Genomic DNA, 20488 nt, shown 5'->3' on the forward strand with positions numbered 1-20488 from the left:
CTGAAGATGCTGAAACACTGACATGTATCCTGTTCAAATTCCCTGCATTTGCCATCGTTTATACAGTCAGCGGTTTAGCGTCACCGGTGTAAACAACGACACAGCGAGACTTAAGGGAACAACATGCTTTCTGTTGCAGGTAGAGTCCGACCACAAGCTGCTGGTAAACTTACCACAGCGTTGACCAGCGTGAACGAAAGGAGAGAGAGATGCCACAGACTTTCTCTAACTTTGCCAGCACGGAGGTGGAGTCTGAGACTGGCGAGTTCACCAATCAGTTTCTGGACAGATAAACACAATAAATTAATCTGAGAATATTCTTTCTGATACACGTGTTGTAGTTTCACACCTGTGTTTTCATTTTTCTACCCGTTAGTGGCTGTTGTTAGACAGAGAGAGTTTTTAGGATTATTAGGGAGCAGGGATTTCTCACCTTCATGCTGGTTTAAACTCTGTAGATTGCAACAGATCATCCTTTTGGATCAACCCCACACCACAACCAGATTCATGACCACAGCGTCACCCTCAGTCACCCTCACCCGGGCAGCCACAGGAGCAGGGTGGTGGTGCCGCCTGTTGGTAGATTTCCTCTGCAGTCATGTTTCTGTCTGCAGTATCTGTGGATACCGCTCTTCTATGTCTCTTAAGACTCTCAATGTAATTTCCACCATGTCTAGCTGACACAAGTGTGTTTAGTGTCTCTTTAAGGTAACACACAAGCTTTTTATGAAAGCTACATGTTGATAATAGTTTCTCACAAAATAGTTGCTCACAAATGAATGGTCAGTCAAAGAACATCTGTTGTAACAATGATCCACATCTGGATTTTTTTTATTAACATTTGGGATCTATGCCAGTGTTGATACAAAACATCACAGCGGGAAGCCCAGAGACCCAGTCTGAACAGACTACAGCAGATTGAATCTGTGCTTTGATGTATTTGGTACAATTCTGGTTCACTAGAACCTGCAACTATACCTCAGTCCTCAGACCCGGTCGGACACAGAGAAGGAACTGTCCAATACAAATTCTGTTGTTGAACATGCCAGTAGATGTCATTCTAACAACAAAAAGAGCAAAATATTAAAAGGAACTTTGTATTTTCAGGCCATGCATGTACTTAGCAATATGACAAAAATAAGCTTTACAATTGGGCCTCAAAAATAAACATGTTATGAATTAGTGTGTGCAGAGGGGACAATAGAACAGGTAGCAAAGTGAAGTGCTAAACTTGTTCCCTGGAGGCCAGTTACACAACTGATCTTTGTCTTCATCCTAGAATATGTTGTACAAAAATTTCAGACCATTTATGAGAAAAAAAAAAGTATCAAAATCATTTGCATCTTGGGTAACGAAAGAATCACCATTAGCATTTTTTATATTAGAATGAAACTGGAGAAAAATAATACTCAGCTTGCGTCGATTCAGCTCTGTCTTTGAGTCGGTTGTAAATACAAAACCTTTTAACTAATAAACAATGTATTTTATATACAGTGGCTACATCTGAGGACCAAGTGTGTGACGAGTCTAAACTGATCCATGCCAACTCTCCCTTTCACAACACCAGCAGCTCAGTGAGGGGAACAGCAGCTACACATACACAGATGCAAAGAAGTCAGCTGTTTTCTTTCATTTGGTTTTAATACAAAATTCCAGAGATATCATACATCACCATCTCAGATTTCATCTTTCACATTAGATCCCAAATTAGAGGAAAAAGGGTAAGAAAAGAAATTATTGGGAAAAAAGGGAGAACAGAAGTAAAATAAATTCCAGATGTTTTTAGTTGCTTTGTAACATTTTCACTTCTGTCATCGTCGGGCAACAGGCTTCGATGCTGAACTCTGACCTTTAGAGGAGCCATATGTATTAGCAGAGAGGAGCTCTCTGAAGTAAGATGTACTGGATGCTGGTTTCCACTTCGACTGTCAGAGTCGCCGTGTTAATGCAGATAAAACCATTTCGAACAGTGACAGCAGCAGCAACACAAGTGACTCTGCCAGGAGGCTCAGTGTAACCACCATCAATAAGAGTTTCATGGATCCATTAAGGACAGAAAGGTGTCTATGGTATTGCTTAGATCTATCCAACTCTCTCAGAACTATGTAAAAAGGTTAAGAGTAGCAGTGTATTTGAAACGGAGCACAACACACAACCTTTATTCTGTGCTACAAGGTGCTCCATTATAAACAGACAGGATTACATATTCCCATGTTGAACCAGGAACAATGAGGGAAGCACAGTCTGACCAACAAACTGTTCACATGTGAGGGCACTTTCTCCACTTTCTCTGGGCTGTGGCCCCCGCAGAGATCGGGCCTTCCTCACACACTCCACTGCACTGCCACATGTAGATCTGCGGTCTACTGGAGCGTTACAGCAGACACAGATACACCTGTGGTCACTGGATGTCCTCCGTTTCTACTTTAGGTCCTCAATAACTCTTCCTTCTCAGCTTCCTACAGATCTGTCAGGGATCAGATCCACTCAGCTCAGTCTCCCATCCCCAGTGACAGTTGTGTCCTATTTTCATTTAAATTAGCTTTTCTTTTAAAATAAGGGAACACAGTATGCGACAGGCGTGTGTCGAAGCAGCACTGAGTCAAACTCGAGTGGTTGCTGTTACCGTTACTGATCATCTGAGGAAACCGACAGTCCGTGTCACAGTTAATCCCAACAGGTTGCCATTAACTATTGTTTGTTTTCATATTCAGCATGGTTGTCAGCTTGATTAAAAAAGTAAAATGGCCGTTCTGTTATCTCCCTCTTTTCCCCCCCTTTCCCACTAATATACACAACTGCACACATGCACTCACACACACACTCAAACACACATGCCCTCAACACACACACAGTCCTGATTTTCACCATGTGGGAGAGAGCCAAGCCATGCCAGGTCAGACCCAATTAAGATGAGCCAAAGAACAAAACACCCATTTTTGCTTCCCGTGTTTGGCTCTACAAAATGGCTGCCAGGCGTACCACAAGGCTCCGTGCTCGGCCCAATTCCTTTTCTCATCCGCTGTTGTTCTGTCGTGCTCACATCTCATTGGCTAGCTCCTCCGTTTCCGTGGAAACGTCTCCATTGGCGATCTTGGTGTTCTCCTCATATCCAGGGGGCATGAAAGCTAACGTATAGGGGTAAAGCTTGTGACACTCGGCGCGATACGGCTCCACACGGTCTTTACAGTCGCCCAGGACACCGCTCCGAAGACCCTCCAGGACCTCCGTACAGATCTGAAGGGGAAGGAACAGGATAGAAATTAAATTTAAAAAAAATATTTTCATATAGGGAGTTGTTTTTCTTCACAGTCCACAGACCCGTTCACAGTAACATATACATTTTACATTACAGGGATGGTTGTTGAAGCCAACAGCTGGTTAGCTTAGCATAAAGACAGAGAGGACTAACTCCATAAATACACACCTGTATGCCTCTGTTGTTGAGTGACTCATCTAGTGCAGTGGCCAGCTCCGCTGCCTTCGTTTCTGTCAGTGAGTCCAGATACACCATCATCTTCGCAGCTGCAGGAGGGAGACAAGAAAGTCTGAGGGCAAGTAAGTGTGTGTGTGTGTGTGTGTGTGTGTGTGTGTGTGTGTGTGTGTGTGTGTGTGTGTAGGAGTGAAATCCAAAATTTTTACGACTAAAGAGGAGGAATATGACTTGAAGAAATTACATCGTTTTTTGGTATCTGCAAGTAAGAGATTATTTTAAGAAAGCAAATGTGTGAAACGTGTCCTCTGAACAAAGTAGAGTAGGTGTGACACTGTGGTCGAGGGATTTCAGTGTTGTACGAAGGTTTGCTGATGGGCATGGAGGAAGAGAGCTCAACCCTCTATACTAGAAAAGGAAATTTTCAATAACATTGTGTGAGAGCGTGCATGTGTGTGTACGTGTGTGTGTGTGCGTGCGTGCGCGCGCGCGTGTGTGTGTGTTAGAGGCCTACCAGCCAGTCGGTGTGGTATGGAGTTGGAGTGCTTGCTGAGGTAGGCCTGGTTGAAGCTCTTAGCATTGCTGTCTCCAAACAGCCGGGTGATCTCCTGCTTCAGCACCGTCCTGACCACCTCCGGCAGGTCCTTGCTCTCCGAGACTGAGAGGAGGGAGGAGAGGAGGATGAGACAGAAGGAAACAATGGTGGAGGGAGGAGTGTAGAAAAACAAAAGACAAGGATGAGAATGGCGATTTACAGGGGGAAAAAAAGGAAAAAGTTAGGTTAAAAAACAACAATTTAAAAAGATCTACTACATCTGGTGGCATTGTGGTATTATTCATCAACCCCTGTCTTACCTCCTTTAAAGAAGCGTACTAGACACTGGTGTAGCCATGGGTGGTCTGGGTCAATGGCCAACGCTCTCTTCACTGATTGGAGCATCAACAGGTATTTTTCTGAAAGGAGACATAGTGTAAGTGTGCAAAGGAGAAATGAAAGATAAGCGACATAATATCAACACAGAAAATTAAAATGAGTTTGTGCTCCAACCTTTCCTGAAGTAGATCTCAAAAGCCAGCAGGTGTGTGTCAATTTTGTCTTTGACCAGGTGTTTGAGAGGCATCAGGAACTTGACGGCTTCTTCCAGTGGATTTTCTACCTGTAACAGTCACAAATAAAAAGGAACTTAAATAAAGAAACTTTCCACACGAACTTAACAGATTTAGCTCTTGAGCTATCTAACACTAACCTTGACCAGTTTGTCCGGAACGAGCTCCTCTTTGGGCCCTCCGATCTCCTCATCATCATCCTCCTTCTTCTTCTTCTGGTTCTTTAGCTGCTTCTCCTTCTCTGCGTTCTTCTTCTCCTCCTCCAGTTGTGCCTTCTTCTGGGCTCTCCGCTGCTTGTTCCTAAGCTTCTTCAGCTCTTTGTCCGAGAGATTCGCTACAGAAAACAAGAGATTAGTGGTGTTAATCTTCTCCTTTTCTTTGTCCAGCAGAACATTTAAAAACACTGAGAAACTAATTCGACAGCTTGGTAGCGTTAATAGGAATGCACGTCTGACTTTACTCTCTACACAAAGACATGTCCAGACTCTGTCCTCTCACCAGTGTCAGCCTGCAGCTCCTTGCTGTCGTCAGTCAGGGGATTGTCGTGGAGGCTCAGGTAGATCTGGATGGCGGTGATGGCAGCCTTATAGTAGAAGGGATGCATCCGGAGCACGTCCTCCAGCTTCAGTAGGTCCACGTAAGAGCGTAGCGTCATCTTCCTCATGCAGTAGGTGTGGAAATCAAACTGATCGTCTGTGATCTCCACAAAATGCTGGTGGGAGAAGAAAGTTGTCAAAAATAACATATCTGATGAATACATAAAAAGACTTCATGCAGCTGGTAAAAGAGTCTTGTTCCAACATAGCATGTTAATTTTGCAGAGTATAATCCTTGGCGGGAAGTACTCACCCTTTCGATCTCGTGGCACTTCTTGAGGGCTTCCCCAAACTTGTTCATTCCCTTGTAGGCGAGTGCACACTCCGTCTGGAACCACATGCACTGCATCTCATTCAGATTCTCCACTGCTGATGCTCCCTCCTGGACAAAGACAAAATAAAAACATATTGATGAGCAAAGTGAATGACGGACAAGGACTTGGTCAATGATGATGTCAACTAGTTATTTTGACATTTATTACCAAGCTTTTATTATTATTTATATCTAGAATTATGCTGACACTCATGACCAGGCTTGTTTAGGTTTAGCCTGTATGTGAACTCTTTTGCTTCTTATTTCATTAAAAGGCACCAAGAAGTCTGTGTTGTCACAATTAAACAGAGATTTAGGAGGAGAATATGATAGATGCTTTTGGAAGAAACAGGTTTTTGCTGTATATCACAATGTTTACAACAGAACTAAGGACCAATACTGACATCTTCTGTATTTTAAAAAAAGAAAAACATTTGTAGTACATTGAGCTAGAGCAGATTATGTTTAGTGGGCATTTATATTACAAGGGCAATGTGTTTAAAAAAAAAAAAAAAAAAAAAAAAGCATTACTATACAGCTTTTTTTTATTTTATTTTATTAACTTGGTTTTGTGTTTTATTTTACTCATCTCAGCCTCTGGTTCCTCCTCTTGCAAAAAAAAAAAAAAAAAACCCCACACAGAAACAGAGACATCAGTTATGTTACTTAAAACACTCATTACATGTACCTGAACACTCAACCCCTTTCTATCTACTGGTCTTCTGCTCATTAACATTATTAACTCAGAAACATGATAGTATGTATTATAAATGAGTTGCGCTGTTATTGCAGTGTCATTCTGTGTGTGCATTCCTGTCTGAATCAGCCACAAGTCAATAATCAGTGAAGAAAAAATCCCACCCTCAGTTATTTATACTTCTAAGGGCCATGGGTCCAAGGTTGTACTCCTTCATGAATGGACTTAGCAAAAAATACATCCATGACTTGTATTCAGAAGTCTTCCTCAGCTTGTCAGCTGTCAAGTGTGTACTTGTGTGCACAGCCACACGTAGTTCTCTCACCCGTGTGAACTTGGAGCACATTTCCTCAGCCTCTTTGATCATGCCAGCCTTCAGCATGTACTTGGCACACTTGGAGTTGATGAATCTGTCAGCTGTGTCTAAAGCCTGGGCCTCATCCATCCACTGAGCAGCCTCTCTGATGTTCCCAGCATGCTACAGGAGGGAAAAGGTCAATACAACAATCATGAAACAAGATGGCAACTGAGAAATGCTCCTCAGTTACATATGGAACAGTAAACAAACACACAAATGTGCAGGATATGGTACCTTGTAAATCTTGGCTTTGATAAGGAAGAGTTCAATGAGCGTAGGCGTGCTCTCAATGGCTGCGTTGATATATTCTAAAGCCAGTGTCTGCTGGCCAACCATATCGTAGTGCTGTGCCAGGAAGTACTGCACCCAGAGCAACGTGGTCGGTGGCTCCTCCTTTCCATCATCTGTGACAGTAGAAAGCAGATTTGTAGGTTTATGCCTTGAGGCTTGTAAACAAAAGACTGCAACAGCTAAATTAATAATAATAATTAATTCAGGAATTTAAAAGATGTACATTACACTACATGTGTGCAGCAACTCAATATTATTGGTTGAAAAGAATTGAATGAATGAATTCAGAATCATAAATCAAATTTTCTCCTCACCATTCTGGCTGAACATTCTACAGCTTTTTAATGAGGTTTCATAGCTGACCACCAACTCCTCTATTATTGCCACCTGCGAAAAAAGAGAGGACAAAGTTCATCATCTCACCTGCAGCAGGAAGTGAGGGAATATTTCAGAGTAACTAATCTAACACAGTAGTATCTTTCCTCCGGTTTGACCTCACTTCCTTCAGTGCATCCTGTCAGCTGGTTTTAAGTGAAGTGAGGACAAAGTGTCACTGTGATTTGGATCAGTCAGCAGACATCTCTAGCAGTAGTGCTGTCACCTTTTCTTTGTCGTTGTACAGTGATTTGAGTGTGGTGAAGACAGGCGGACAGCCTTTACTGAAGTTCATCCTCAGATATCTGTCAAGACACTCTCTGAACTTCTCACCTGCAGACAAACAGGGTGAGACAGACGGGATTATATAACATATTTACGAATATTCATTAGAGGATTTTTTTAAATTGAGGAATAAAATATTAAACAAAAAAAGTGAAGGTCCAAATATCATGAACACAAATGAATGAAGACCTTAACAATTAAGGATGAATACAGCTACTTGTCTGGTATTATATTCTGACCACATGGACTGAGATTTTAAGTTTAGCTGGGAGGAGATATATTATTGGTCTCACCAGAGAGGAAGTTGAGGGGCAGCCGACGAGGAACCAGTCCTTTGGGAAACTTCTCCCAGGCTTCCTCATAGATCTTGTGTCTCTCCTCTACACTGCCTGAAAGGGCAAGAAAAGTCAGTACAGTGTTGACAGATGTGGCTTGTGTAGATATTTCAATGGTAAGTGATGAGAAGATTATGCTAGAAAGAATAGAGTGTCATACTTGGCTTTAGGGCATTCTCCAGGCCGTGGTAATAGGACCAGTTCTCTGGGTTCCTCTCCTGCAGACGACGATACACTTCTGTTGCTTCGTCCAGACGCTCGAGCTTCAACAGCAACTCTCCTACAGAAGCATGAGAAGAGGAGCTCTAATGTCTGAGTCCACGCTAAATGTACAACTTGTTAGAAGCTGCTCAGATTCAACCTAAAATGAATCAACTGTAATCTTGAAAAATACAGACGATTAAAAAACAACCTCACCCCAGTATCAACATCGTCTTAGTGCGATGCAGCTTGTACAGAGCAACTACAGAGTAAAGGGTAAAGATATCTCACACTGTGTACAAAAAGCTAAAGCTAAGCCATCGCCTTGTGCTTAATCATATCTAACCTTTAAACTGTAATTACTTGTAATTACTACCATGTTGAACCCACCGTCTGAAAACAAAGTTAAACTCCTTGTTTTCAATTGGTGAGTCAGGCTCTGGTTTCAGAGTGGCATTAAGAGTATGAAGCAGTGACCCACCTCGTGTCTCCTCCACTGCCAGTTTGTCACAGATCTGCTTCTCATAGTTGGACAGATGCTCGAGCGCCTCCTTATAGAGGCCTGCCTCCCTCAGGACCTGGTTCTGGTACAGCAGCAGCTCGCTGTACTCGTAGTCAACTTTGTCGGGAGATGTCTGGTAAGACAACACAAGGGGGGAGAGATGTCAAGCCCTTTTCAGACATGGAATATGTAACACTGCACATTTTCACATCTGTTTCATTCTGCTGTGTTTTACAATATCCGACAGAATGAATGACATGACGTGAGTTGAGACCAATTCATGTTAGCTCACATGCTGTATATAAAGTGTTTTGTTGGATATCGTTGGTCAAATTATTAATGCAGCTGTATGAGGGCTGTTTTTCATAAAAAATGAAGACTGAGATAATACATTTATTTCAGGGGAGGATGTGCATTTAATCTCTCTCTGCATGTTGTGCTGCTGCAGCCTTTACATTAGTCTGAAGGCGCTCAAGTCATCCCTGTGTTATGTTGAAAGAAGGGCTGTCATGAGAACCGATACTTCGGTACCAGGTTGATGCCAAATTCTGAAAATGTGTTTTTCTTCAGAACCGGTGCTACCAAAGGCACCGTAAATGTCCTAGGTACTTGAGATGTGATTCTTCTAGGACTGACAAGAGCAGTGTAATAATCCTATAAGAGTTGTAGTCTGACATCAAACTCAAAGAGAAGAAGGCAGGCACAGTAAACACGAACAACAACACGTGGAATAGCAGCAGATACGGGTCCACCGCAACTTGTGGAAGAAAAAAAAAAAGGAAAAAAAGGCAAGAATGGTGTATGGAGATATTCTGTATTTGATGTGGACCATCAGAGACAAGTAATAGATTACCAAAAACCAATATGCAACAGTGTCACAGGTGGAAACAACTCAAACTTGTCTAAGCTTTTCAAAGGCAGAACCCAGACCTGTACACAGAACTCAGGGTGAGTGAGTTTCCCGGCTTTAACTTTACATTAACATGTCATTAAATTATTCATGTTCTGAAATGTTACTGTTATTGTTTGTGAATAGCAACAGCTGACATCTGTTGTAGCAACACTCCACACAAAACGTTTGCACAGACTTGGCTTGTTTAGTGACAGCTCATAACGTGAGCTGGGTGCTCACAACATTAGTTGGCTACTGTCACCACTGTTCAGTCTAATGAAATATAATACTTTTTAAATTAATATTTTCACATCATGGGTCCGTCACCTTATCAGTCAATTTAAACTACGGTACATGTGCGAATGTTACTGTGTATACGGAGTAGCCTCCGTTTTCTGTTTTTGCTTTGGTATTAACAATCTTGGAATTTTATTGGTATTGGTACCAACTGCCAGATTTCTGGTATGGTGACAACCCTAGTTGAGAGGAAGATGAAAATGTCACTTGTTCAGACCTCTTCAGATTGCTGTTGTGAGTTTTAGGTATAAGTGACCAGGGTGCTTATTAGGACCAAAACGTTGAATTGCCATTGTGTATGTGTATAAGACAAAGCAACAGTAAAAAATAAAGCCACTGGGTGGACTTCTATATCTTTACTTCTGAGGAAACTCAGCATCATACTTGGAATATATGCGCATTTGTCTTTTCACACCAGCTTGTTGTATTACTAAGTTGGTACAAAAGCAGGAAGCAGACTGGTCTTATCACGATCACACCAGGGAGCGAGGGAGAGAGAGCTGTATTGTGGCTGTGACCGATGTGGAGGCGACAGAGACAACACCCTTATTTGAGACTCTTTAAGAGGAAGACTGGCCACAAAGCACACACTACAACTCTGATTCATCAGTCAGTAAGTCAGACACCTACTACATGACAAGAAATATCAACAATTCTGTCACTCATCTTACACTGCAGTGTGTTGCATGGTCTCTCTTCTTGGCCCTTTGCTAAAGCATTTTCTCAATTCTGACGCCACATCTGACCTTTTCTAAGAAGGTTGAAAAGGACAGACTTTCTGCAAGTGCTAAAGTCTAACTGTGTCCAACCTGTTGTGTTTTCCTAAACTCCTCAATGATCTTCGCAGCCATCTCGTAGTCCTCCAGGAGGTGATAAGCAATGGCGTATCCAATCCAGGAAGCCCGCTGGGCGGGACGCAGCTGCAACAGCTGGTACCGTGTCTCCTATAGAAAAAGAAAAAAACAAAAAAAGGTCTATTTAGCCATGCTCAACATCAAAGATGTGAAAAAAGATTCAACTTCAGATGTGTAGCTGAGGAGATGAACAGGGGGAAAAAAAGTGAGGCAACGGTTGGCAGCACAAAGTGGAGAAGAGCAATTTTGCTGATTCATGGTTCTGACACCAGGATGTTTCTAGCTGGCTCAGAGAGAACTTAAAAAACAATACAAAACAAAAAAAACACCTAATACGCTCTGACTCAGAGCCCCGCCCTTTTCCCTCTCCCATCCATATTTTTAATCCTTTCAACCAGACTTTCATCTTGCCATTTCATACCTTGCACTAAATAAGCATCTAAATCCCAGGCTGTGTCCCAAGAGAGCTGTTCTACATTGTGAAGACTGACTGCAACCTGATATCTGCCTGCTAATACACTGCGTCCGCTCCAAATCAGCGCCATACTGCGCCCTGGACCAGCCAGAACGACAGATGGGAGTGTGTGCTCTCAAGAAAGTTCTTTCACCACAAATTGTTGAAGCCCGTTTTGTTCTTGTGTTAAAAAGAAAAGTTGCCATATTTCTAAAACCTGACTCTTTTTGTCTTTCATTATGCTGATGAAAAGCAGAATTATTATGCAACCAGATACAACCCATCAACCCTCTGACATTCCTCACCCTGTAGCCCTCCAGGTCTCTCATCTGGATCTGAAGCAGGGACAGGTCTCGGAGGATCTGCAGGTTGTCCTTGTCCCACTTCAGAGCATTGCGGTAACACTTGATGGCCTCATCATACTTCTTATCCGAGCGCTGCAGTAGACCGTAAACGTGCCAACCTGGGACACACGGGAAGTTAAGGAACATACACACATAGTCGGTCCATAACACCTGATGTTACCAAACTGATATCAAAAGGGGGCGTAATGTTTGGGGTGTGATTTTATTTCTTTAAAGTTGTGTCAACATGTGTTCAGTGTTGGTTGTGTATTGAATAGGGTTGGGTATTGTTTGGGCTTTTTCTGATAATGGTGGAAAAAATGATACTTTTAATACGGTACCAGTGCCTGAACCTATACTTAAGTACAAAAGGATGATCAAAAACTCACTCGTGCTATGGGAAGTAGATTTGTGTCCAATGGACACAACTGTTTTTAAACATTTGTTGTCCCGGTGTTGGTATCCTTTCGAGTGAAATACAGCTACAGTTTAGATCATTTTGCTTTAAGCAGTTTAACCATGCTTATGATAGCTACTAGCTAACAGAAGACTACCTGCTGCCATCCGAGCAAGAGTAATGTTGACCAGCGATGGCACGTGATGCTTCTGCTGTCTGTAACGTCAGTTCTAGAATACAAATATTTTAATTGACAGGTCGGGCATTTAAGTGGCACCGAAATCTGCGTTTTGATTTGGTCCGATAGATACTGGTCGTATAGGAACTGGTGCCACACTGGCAACGGGTTTAGCTACCCAACCCTAGTACTGAACATGTAGGAGTTAATGCTGAATTCATTTCCTCTCTGAGATCAACAATAATGATCCTTCCTTAATAGAACTTTAAAACTAAAACTCAGTCTGCTACCACTTCAAAATTAGAGGGGTAAATTTAAATTTTAGTTCTTATACTACACCCCCAGGGGTGTAGTAAAAGACTCTTATGTAGTATAAGAACTAAACCCCTGTAGTATTCATGGCAGAAAATCGCAGCAGGGCAAGGCAAACAAGAGAAAATGAGAAGCAGGAATGCATTATACCTACACAGAAAAAATGGCTATAATTTGAAATCAATAACCGAATGCACAGTGACAAACAATAGACTTATATCGCACCTGTGGGTGCAGATTAATCTCCCGCCCATCTTCTGATTATACAAATTGGTGGACCTAGCAATCCGAGTTGATTTCAGATGCTTACTGAAGTCAGCAATGATTAAAACTAATCAGGGATGAGACCAAAGATGTAAATTAACATGTAGATTCTGGTGTTACAACTGTGTATAAAAAAACATTAGTATGACTGACTTCAAAAAGAGGGGAAGATTCTTATGGAATTCCATCAAATCGTGGTCCACTAGCATTAATGGTCAGAAAGTCACATGTTTTTGACAACTGTTCTCCTCACGCTTCATCTGTGATTCAGCTGGACTAGGTTTGATTAATTTTCTTGTCTGTGCTTTTTAAAACAACGCACTTCATATATCAGCATACATCTCCATGAATGCACACTACATAAACAGGACAGGTTTTTGCCAGACTCAAGATAACAAATGACTGGTGAAGCTGAAACGATAGCAGTGTGTCTGCTTAGAGATATGTTGACTTTAGTCAGGGCTTAGGCTGAGATAGCACTTATCTGCTGGAAACGGCACAGATTTCTCTGTGGCCTGGAAGCCAGAGAGAGACAGAAGCAGAAAAAGAGAGAGAGGGAGAGAGAGAGAGAGAGAGAGAGAGAGAGAGAGAGAGAGAGAGAGAGAGAGAGAGAGAGACAGAAGCAGAAAAAGAGACAGAGAGAGAGAGAGAGAGAGAGAGAGAGAGAGAGAGAGAGACATAAGCAGAAAAAGAGACAGATAGAGAGAGAGAGGATGTGCTGACTGTGCTCCACAGAGACAAGAGCTCCTCTATACAATGTGTGGCATCTCAAGGTCCTGTGGCATCAAACACACACGTTCTCCCATTTTACAAAAGACACTGCTGAAAAAAACAACTTAACTCAAGAGCATATCTCCTTCACCGGCACGTAAAAAAGTGTGTCTGGAATAACCATGTAAGGATACAGACGTGGCTCCTGAGGTCGTTGCGGAGGCCTCTTCTCACCAGGTCGTAGGCCTCCTCCTTTTTCCCCAGACAGTTCAGGGTCAAACCCTTCATCGCCAGGGTCTCTGAAAGAGAGACAAGGCAAAAGAAGACAGTGTGGGACACATTGAATGAAGAGGATCTATTTTCCATACATCTACACTTCTGCTGCTTACCTCCATGCTCTGCAAACTTGGGGTTGGACAGGATTTGTTTGCAGAACTTGAGCCCGTTTCTGTACTGTTTGTGTTCGTAACATCGCTGTCAAAAGGAAGGAAAGACAAGTCACATTAGGCAAAGATAAAACGAGTCATAATTCAGACAGAAAAAAGAAGTGTAACAGTCACTCTGGAGCTCACAGCCTTGTCCCAGCTCATAACAACAAGCTCAGTTTACCAGGATCCATTTGATTCTTCCACATGATGTAAACAAAAACAGTGAAAAGGACATTTGTCTTTTTATTCCTTTTTTTGTGATGTGCACTAGTGAAATACAGGGTAGTGCCTTAAAGCATATGTAAACCAAGTGCCTTCTAAGAATGATACTTTTTGGATGGAAATTAAATGATCTTAAAAAAACAAGGGACAACAAATTGTGAGTAAGTGAACACTTAAAAGTTGTGGTCACAAATTCAGAGAAGGTTAATGTTGGTGTAAGACGACCAGCTATGACATTACAACAACGGAACATTATAACATAAGGTATTTCAAGAACGGTCCTATATAAACGTTTAAAAAGACTTTTGTACATAACAGAGCTTAATGTTGAAAGATTTTTTTTAATAAAGACACACATAGTATTACACTACCTTCAGAGATTACCAACATTTTGCCCTCAAGTTATATTTAGGTTTGCACAAACAGTACGCCACCTCTGTTTTTAAGCTGATGACTGACTGTCAGGGGAGAGAGAGGTAGAGAGTGAGAGAGCGAGTTAAGCTGGCGGATGACACTTCGCTGTCCCATCACCGACTTCACTAATGGTGAAAAAAGATGGTGTCAACGTCACAGACTGGTGCCAAGGTCAGTTATGAAATTACAAGTAATTCACTGTTGAGCCAAGTGAAGGATTACACCATTAGCTGAGACATGGGGCTAGAGGACAGAGGAAACATGTCCTGTCAGTAGCTTTATCTACATACTGCACTCTAACTGAACTGTACATATAAAGGACAATGTGAAACAAAAGCGTGCATGCTGGTGCATAAAAAGACCAACTGCTGAGTGGTGTAGGGGGCTAATGGATACACATTAAGAGGTTTGCATACACACAGCCAGCCACAATATCCACATCAATGGTACAACCTTGTCACCAGCATCTTTTTTTACTGACACCAATTTCTCTCCACATGCAGAATCAAAACAAGAAGCAACTATAACAACCTACTACCCCAAACCTGTTACTGAACTAGTGAAAATATTTGGCCCAGCTCAGTACACCATTACCCTGATTTATTCTATAATCAACATACTGAAAAGCATGCACAAGGTCTCAGCTTTGCATTGAGTCTTGAGTAATAAATCCTTGTCCTTCTATGGAAAAATAAACAAAACAGCTGCATTGGAAATTATGCTTTTTCTTCACTGGTAATCCCACAGAGAAAAGATGGCATTTAACATGAGCCAGTGAATTTCACAGTGGAGTGGATGATCTGTGGCTGCACTGTCAATAACATTTAGAGAAATAATGCCAAGAATGCATAAGACCTCCCCTAACCCATGCCAGCCTATTAAAATCAAGCAGCACATCCCCGTAAAATATGTCTAATTTAGCATTAACAGTCAAACCACTGATCAAGAACTGTATGGGCTGAAAACATTTGGAAAAATTCAGTTACATAACCTATAATTCACAAGTTTTTAAAACACTTAGAAAATGATGTCTGGTTATTTGAGTAATGTTGCTTTTTTTTTTTTTTGGCATTATGTTTCTGTGTGGAAAAGTAGACTGGTAAAGAGAAAGATGCACAGTCGGTTTTCAGCTTGATGGACTATGACTGGCTGATCAGTCTTTCATGTATCCAATTATGTGCTGGTCACATTTCCACTGATGTGCCGCACAACGGTCGTGCTCACAACAACACAGACACAGCAATGCGCACACTCACAAACATGCCGCCGGTTGCACCGTGAGTGAACAAGCAGCTCACCATTTGTAACACGTGTAAGGCCAAAGTAAGCCGTGGAAGAACAACCACAAAAACATTCAAAACAACAAACTTAATCAGACTCTTACACTGCTGCTGTGCATTGGATAATGACCATCATTAATAATAATAATAATAATAATAATAATAATAATAATAATATTAATAATAATAATTCATCATTTATGACCGGTCCAAAAAGTGAAGCGCTTTACTACTCATCAGAAAGCAGTCACATGATTTTCTTTACCCTTATTGGGTAAGAGAGAGAGAGAGACAGAGAGAGAGCGAGAGACCTTCACTTTGTTATTTCATAGTTAATAGTCAATGTTTTATTATGAACATACAATTGAATTGCTGATTAAAGAAAAGTTACAAAATATTAGTGTATCTGTCAATTATAGTTCTTAGAAAGAAAAACTGAACTGTCCAAGGAAATTCCAATCACTGCATCTCTACTATTGTATTGTTGTATTAGACAGTAACCAAACCAAAGTCTTCATCATTGTATCACACTTTACTTTTATCACAACAATAGACAATGTGCTGTCAGCAGTGTCAACCACAAATGAGTGCTCAAACAGTCACACATGCATTATGCAAAAATACTGATGCTACTACACAGTCACACATACTGTACTGCACATTTAATGTAAATTTAGCAACATTAACACCAGCAGCTGTGCTTATCCAGCATGTTCTCTACCTCACCCAAAATAACTCAGCCCCCTGAGTTACAGAGAGAATGTGTCAGAGCGGTGGCTCTGAGCTGCAGGGCTCACTGCAAGGAGCCGTAGGGGCAAACAGTAGATTTAGGGAAAATGTTTCAAAGCTTGCTCCAAAGCACTGATGCCACATTCATGGCATGTTGGAAGGAAGGTAGTGACAGGAAACATTGTTATGGTTGGGTTTCAGCAAAGTACACATGTTCACAAGCTTTTTAGCACCTAGTCAGAAATATTTAAGCTATCAGAAACCCCAACACTACCCATAATACATCTAGACAGTCCTGGACAAACCATTTCAACAGTGAGACTCAGTTCCACTGTAATGCTCTTGTCCAGCAGCATTAACTCTTAGCCAAAAACATAAGGGGCTACCCTTTGATGGGGGACGTGTTGCTACAGGTATCAGTGAAATTAAATTAAATACCTGGAAGTACAGTTATAAGAATTACATCCATCCAGGCTCATCACATCAAGACACTACACACAGCCAGTTACACTCCTTTGGGTCAGGATTGTACAATTCTGAAGAGTTATCAGGCAGCAATAGTTTTCTCTTATGTCGACATGACTTTCAAGTGTACAACAGAGTTGTGTTTTTTACTTTACTTGTAACATTTGTTGATGCAACTTGGGGAGAATGCTATGCATTCTCCTTCAAATTCATAAACAGTAGGGATGTTTTCATGCTAAAACAAGACTGCAATAAAGTGTTGATGAAAATTGCTATTATAATGATATTACTGATGCAGGGTCCATCTTTAGGTTAGGCTATCAGTAAGGAAAAGTGCCCCCCCAAATGAGTAAAATGGAAACGCATCCAATTCCACTGCCAACCAGAAGCTGGAAAACTGCCAACTTCTAATAATGCATTTGGGCACCCAGTCTGGGAAAGCAAAAATAAAGAGGGGTGTGGTCACCTCCCAACTACAGCCAGGGAGAAAACTGTTTGAAGTCTCATATCACATTCCTACGGCAGAAAAGTTGATGGCAATACTTTTATTCACACAACAATCTCCACCAGACAAAATCATTTCAGATTTATTAGCTGTAAACAAGACCTAAAGTTTACCTCTATTTTTTATTTAAATATAAGTGTTTAAAATCATATTTATCAGCATTAGCATTTTATGCCAACTGCATACTAAATCATGAAGATGCTAGTGCAGACAATAAAACTACCAGAAGACTGTTCAATCACCAGCTCCGCAAACAAAACAAAGCAGTGTAGTCCACAGATAAACAGATTTGGTAAGTATAGTAAGTATGGTGGTGAAAGTTATTCTTCATTTCAACTATTATTCAAAGTTATTTAACTGTTTAAGCACAAATTAAATTCTACAATTAATGTGAGATCTGAAAAACACAATTTCAATCCAACACATTAAGCAGTGCCTTCCAACAACAATTCAGGGATACCTGCTCTGAGGTATTCAGCAAATACAAGGTCCAACTTTTCAAGATCCGGTGCATGCCACTGAATGTCAGTCCTCTGCCAAAATGTTGATAAACATGCACCAACTCCCTGCAAAGCCCCTACCATTGGAAACGAATTTCAAAACAAGTGGTATTTATTTGAACTGGTGAGCGACAAATAACTGATCGCTGCCAACGTTATACACACAGTTCCTAGAAAGTACGGAGCTGGATGCCCATGTAGAGATGTTAAACAACACACATCGATAACTGCAAGCATGGCAGCAGAGGAGGGAGATTTGTGTGCAGCAAAAGCTACGCTGAGTTCATAGACAGTTCAGCTACTGTCACACTGCAAAAATTAAAGCTACACTTAATCCGCACCTGTTCAACCATTCCTCTGACCCACATAAAACAGTGTAGGGAAAGCAAACAGCGTGGCGACACAAGGACTAGAACACGGAAGAGAGGGATGGATGGATGGATGGATGGATGGATGGATGGGTGGGTTGGTAGGTGCCAGAGCAAAGCGGGCCTGAAGCAGACACAGATTTGCTGACACAATCACACCGGTCCTCTACTAATTTCCTCTAGTCTTTACACATGCGCTACCAGTTTGACCTAATCTAACCCAGTGCAGTGATGGTAATGTATGCAGGCCAATGTCTCTCACACGGCTTAATACTGACAATTACCTAAAGTCTGCTAACCTAAAATATCTAGATGGCTAACGTTAGCCGATTAGCTAACGTCAAATGGCCAGCCAGTGGGCTGAGCTCGGATGGCAGGTTAACATGGCCCAGGTCTGGCATAAAATAAACGTGCAGTTACAACCCGATACAGACACCCATTTTGCATTCAACTAACAACAAAACAAATGCCGCAACATCTATAATGGCAGCTTGAGAAGCCTACTTCACACCATGCACGACTGTTGCACTGGCTAGCGTGTTAGCCATCGCGGGAACTAGCATTACTGCTAAGTTATTGGTTGTTGTGTTTGACAGGCGGTGAGGCCTGTCTCAACTAACTAGCTAAGCCCTGCTACATAAACCAGCACCAACGTTTATTTTTTCTGGAGTGCTTTGTTTTAATCACCTTGTAAACATGTGTCCGAATGACCACAAGTCACGAACAACCATTTTAGCTTCACGTTACGGTGACAGCGCATATCAGGGCCGGGCTAGTTAACCCATTCAATGATGCCATTTTGCTAACCAACTGAAGCTAATGCTAACACCGGAGATCTACACTGACACTCCGCGAGACGCCGACGGACCTTTCAGCTCGTCACTTGTTCGTATTAACTGCAGCTGTCGTTAAGCAGCTCTTTAACGACCAACTCACCAGAATCCTCTTGAAGAGAGCGTTCTCTTTCGGCGGTAAAGTAACTGTCGGCATTGTTGCGGTTGAGATCAGTTTCCTCCTCGACCTCAGCACATGTAGCTAAAGTTAGCCCGGATAGTCCAGACGAGTAGAGCTGAGTGATGGCCCTGGCTCGCCTGCTTCAGCCGCTCCGCTCGATTGCTCCGTTTTCTCTCCGCACTCACTTCCTTCCTCACGTGGGGACGGAAGCTCCAACACCTTTCAAAATGGCGGCGGCAGATTCCGACGTAATAGAACGACGGATGCGTTATAATTTTAACGAAGTTAGAGATGTCCTCCACCAACGTTTTAAGACTTAAAAAATATGAATGTTTATTTCAATTTATCTACCAGATACACTGTGTCTCCTACTTCGCTTGAAAGTTAAGTTTCAGACAGCTTAAGGTGCCTAGTCCACATAGGCTTACAATTAAGTAATTACATTACCGTCAGGGGCATAAGGACAAAAAGGAAAGGAAGCAACTACACTGCATACACGTGTCAAAAGCTTATCAGATATAAACGTTACAAATTAAACATATGGTGCTTTGATGTGTCGATGGTAGACATTTAACAAAACAGCAATGTCAACTGTCACATATTTAACATGCACTGTATCTACACTGAGGCAGACTGGGGTGCTCAGTTCAGACATTTTCAGAAAAACTTAGTAAAAAGGACAGTAGAAAATAAAATGCATTTCACTCTCAACCTCATCCAGATCGCACATAAACATAATAAACTTTCTATCCCCGAGACTGAATGGAAGCGTCCAGTTTGCAGCAGAATCACAGATCTTAAGTGAGTGCAACCAGACTTTGAGCTCTCATCAATTTAAGGATAGTTTCCAAATAGCCGATATTAAAAAATATTTATAACTAACACAGCAAGGCAACTTGTTTGAAAATATATATTGTAAAGCAAATTTAGACTAATTCTGTAAGTCAATTTGCACAATCATAATTATATTTGAACAATTAAGATTTAAAGAAGTCTGTTGTCAGGCATGTTAATTAATCTATTATACAGTACCAGAATGTCTCTCTTTTAATTAAGGTCACGACTCACATCCTATATTTCCACATATGGACAGTTCTGAGACCATTTTATGCAAACCCGAAAAGCAGACACAAGATTTAAACAGTTGTATGTACATGTTGTAACCAAGATATTTACAAAGCTTGGATACAAAGCTTTACATCTGTTGGTAGGGCCCCAGAGCCCATTTCCAAAATGAGATTATCATCTAAGCTAAAACCAAAATATTTGTAACTCTCTGATTATGACAAAAGAACTGAACCAATATGAAACACAAACTTACATTAAGGTATCCCCTTTTCCTAATGTTATATGATCTCAGTTTTATCTTATTCATTTTTGTTGCCATTCACTTTACCAGCAATTTACAATATTTACTCTGAAAATCG

The 20488-nt window shown here is 41.4% G+C and overlaps 1 protein-coding gene across 1 annotated transcript; it reads right to left on the reverse strand.

Annotated features, from left to right (window-relative positions):
- Positions 1-797: 797 nt before the first annotated feature.
- LOC130166427 (N-alpha-acetyltransferase 15, NatA auxiliary subunit) lies at positions 798-19233 on the reverse strand. Its single transcript, XM_056372031.1, has 20 exons — positions 19044-19233; positions 13586-13670; positions 13391-13495; positions 11296-11453; positions 10492-10626; positions 8473-8626; positions 7951-8070; positions 7749-7844; positions 7397-7503; positions 7110-7182; positions 6739-6908; positions 6472-6624; positions 5390-5518; positions 5039-5252; positions 4681-4874; positions 4482-4590; positions 4289-4387; positions 3948-4091; positions 3428-3525; positions 798-3237 (listed from the first exon to the last, which is right to left on the reverse strand). The coding sequence occupies exons 1-20, from the start codon at positions 19095-19097 to the stop codon at positions 3040-3042; spliced, it is 2595 nt and encodes an 864-aa protein (XP_056228006.1). The 5' UTR covers positions 19098-19233; the 3' UTR covers positions 798-3039.
- Between the last annotated feature and the right edge of the window lie 1255 nt (positions 19234-20488).

This window comes from Seriola aureovittata, chromosome 3 (genome assembly GCF_021018895.1).
Source record: "Seriola aureovittata isolate HTS-2021-v1 ecotype China chromosome 3, ASM2101889v1, whole genome shotgun sequence".
Lineage (NCBI taxonomy): Eukaryota > Metazoa > Chordata > Actinopteri > Carangiformes > Carangidae > Seriola > Seriola aureovittata.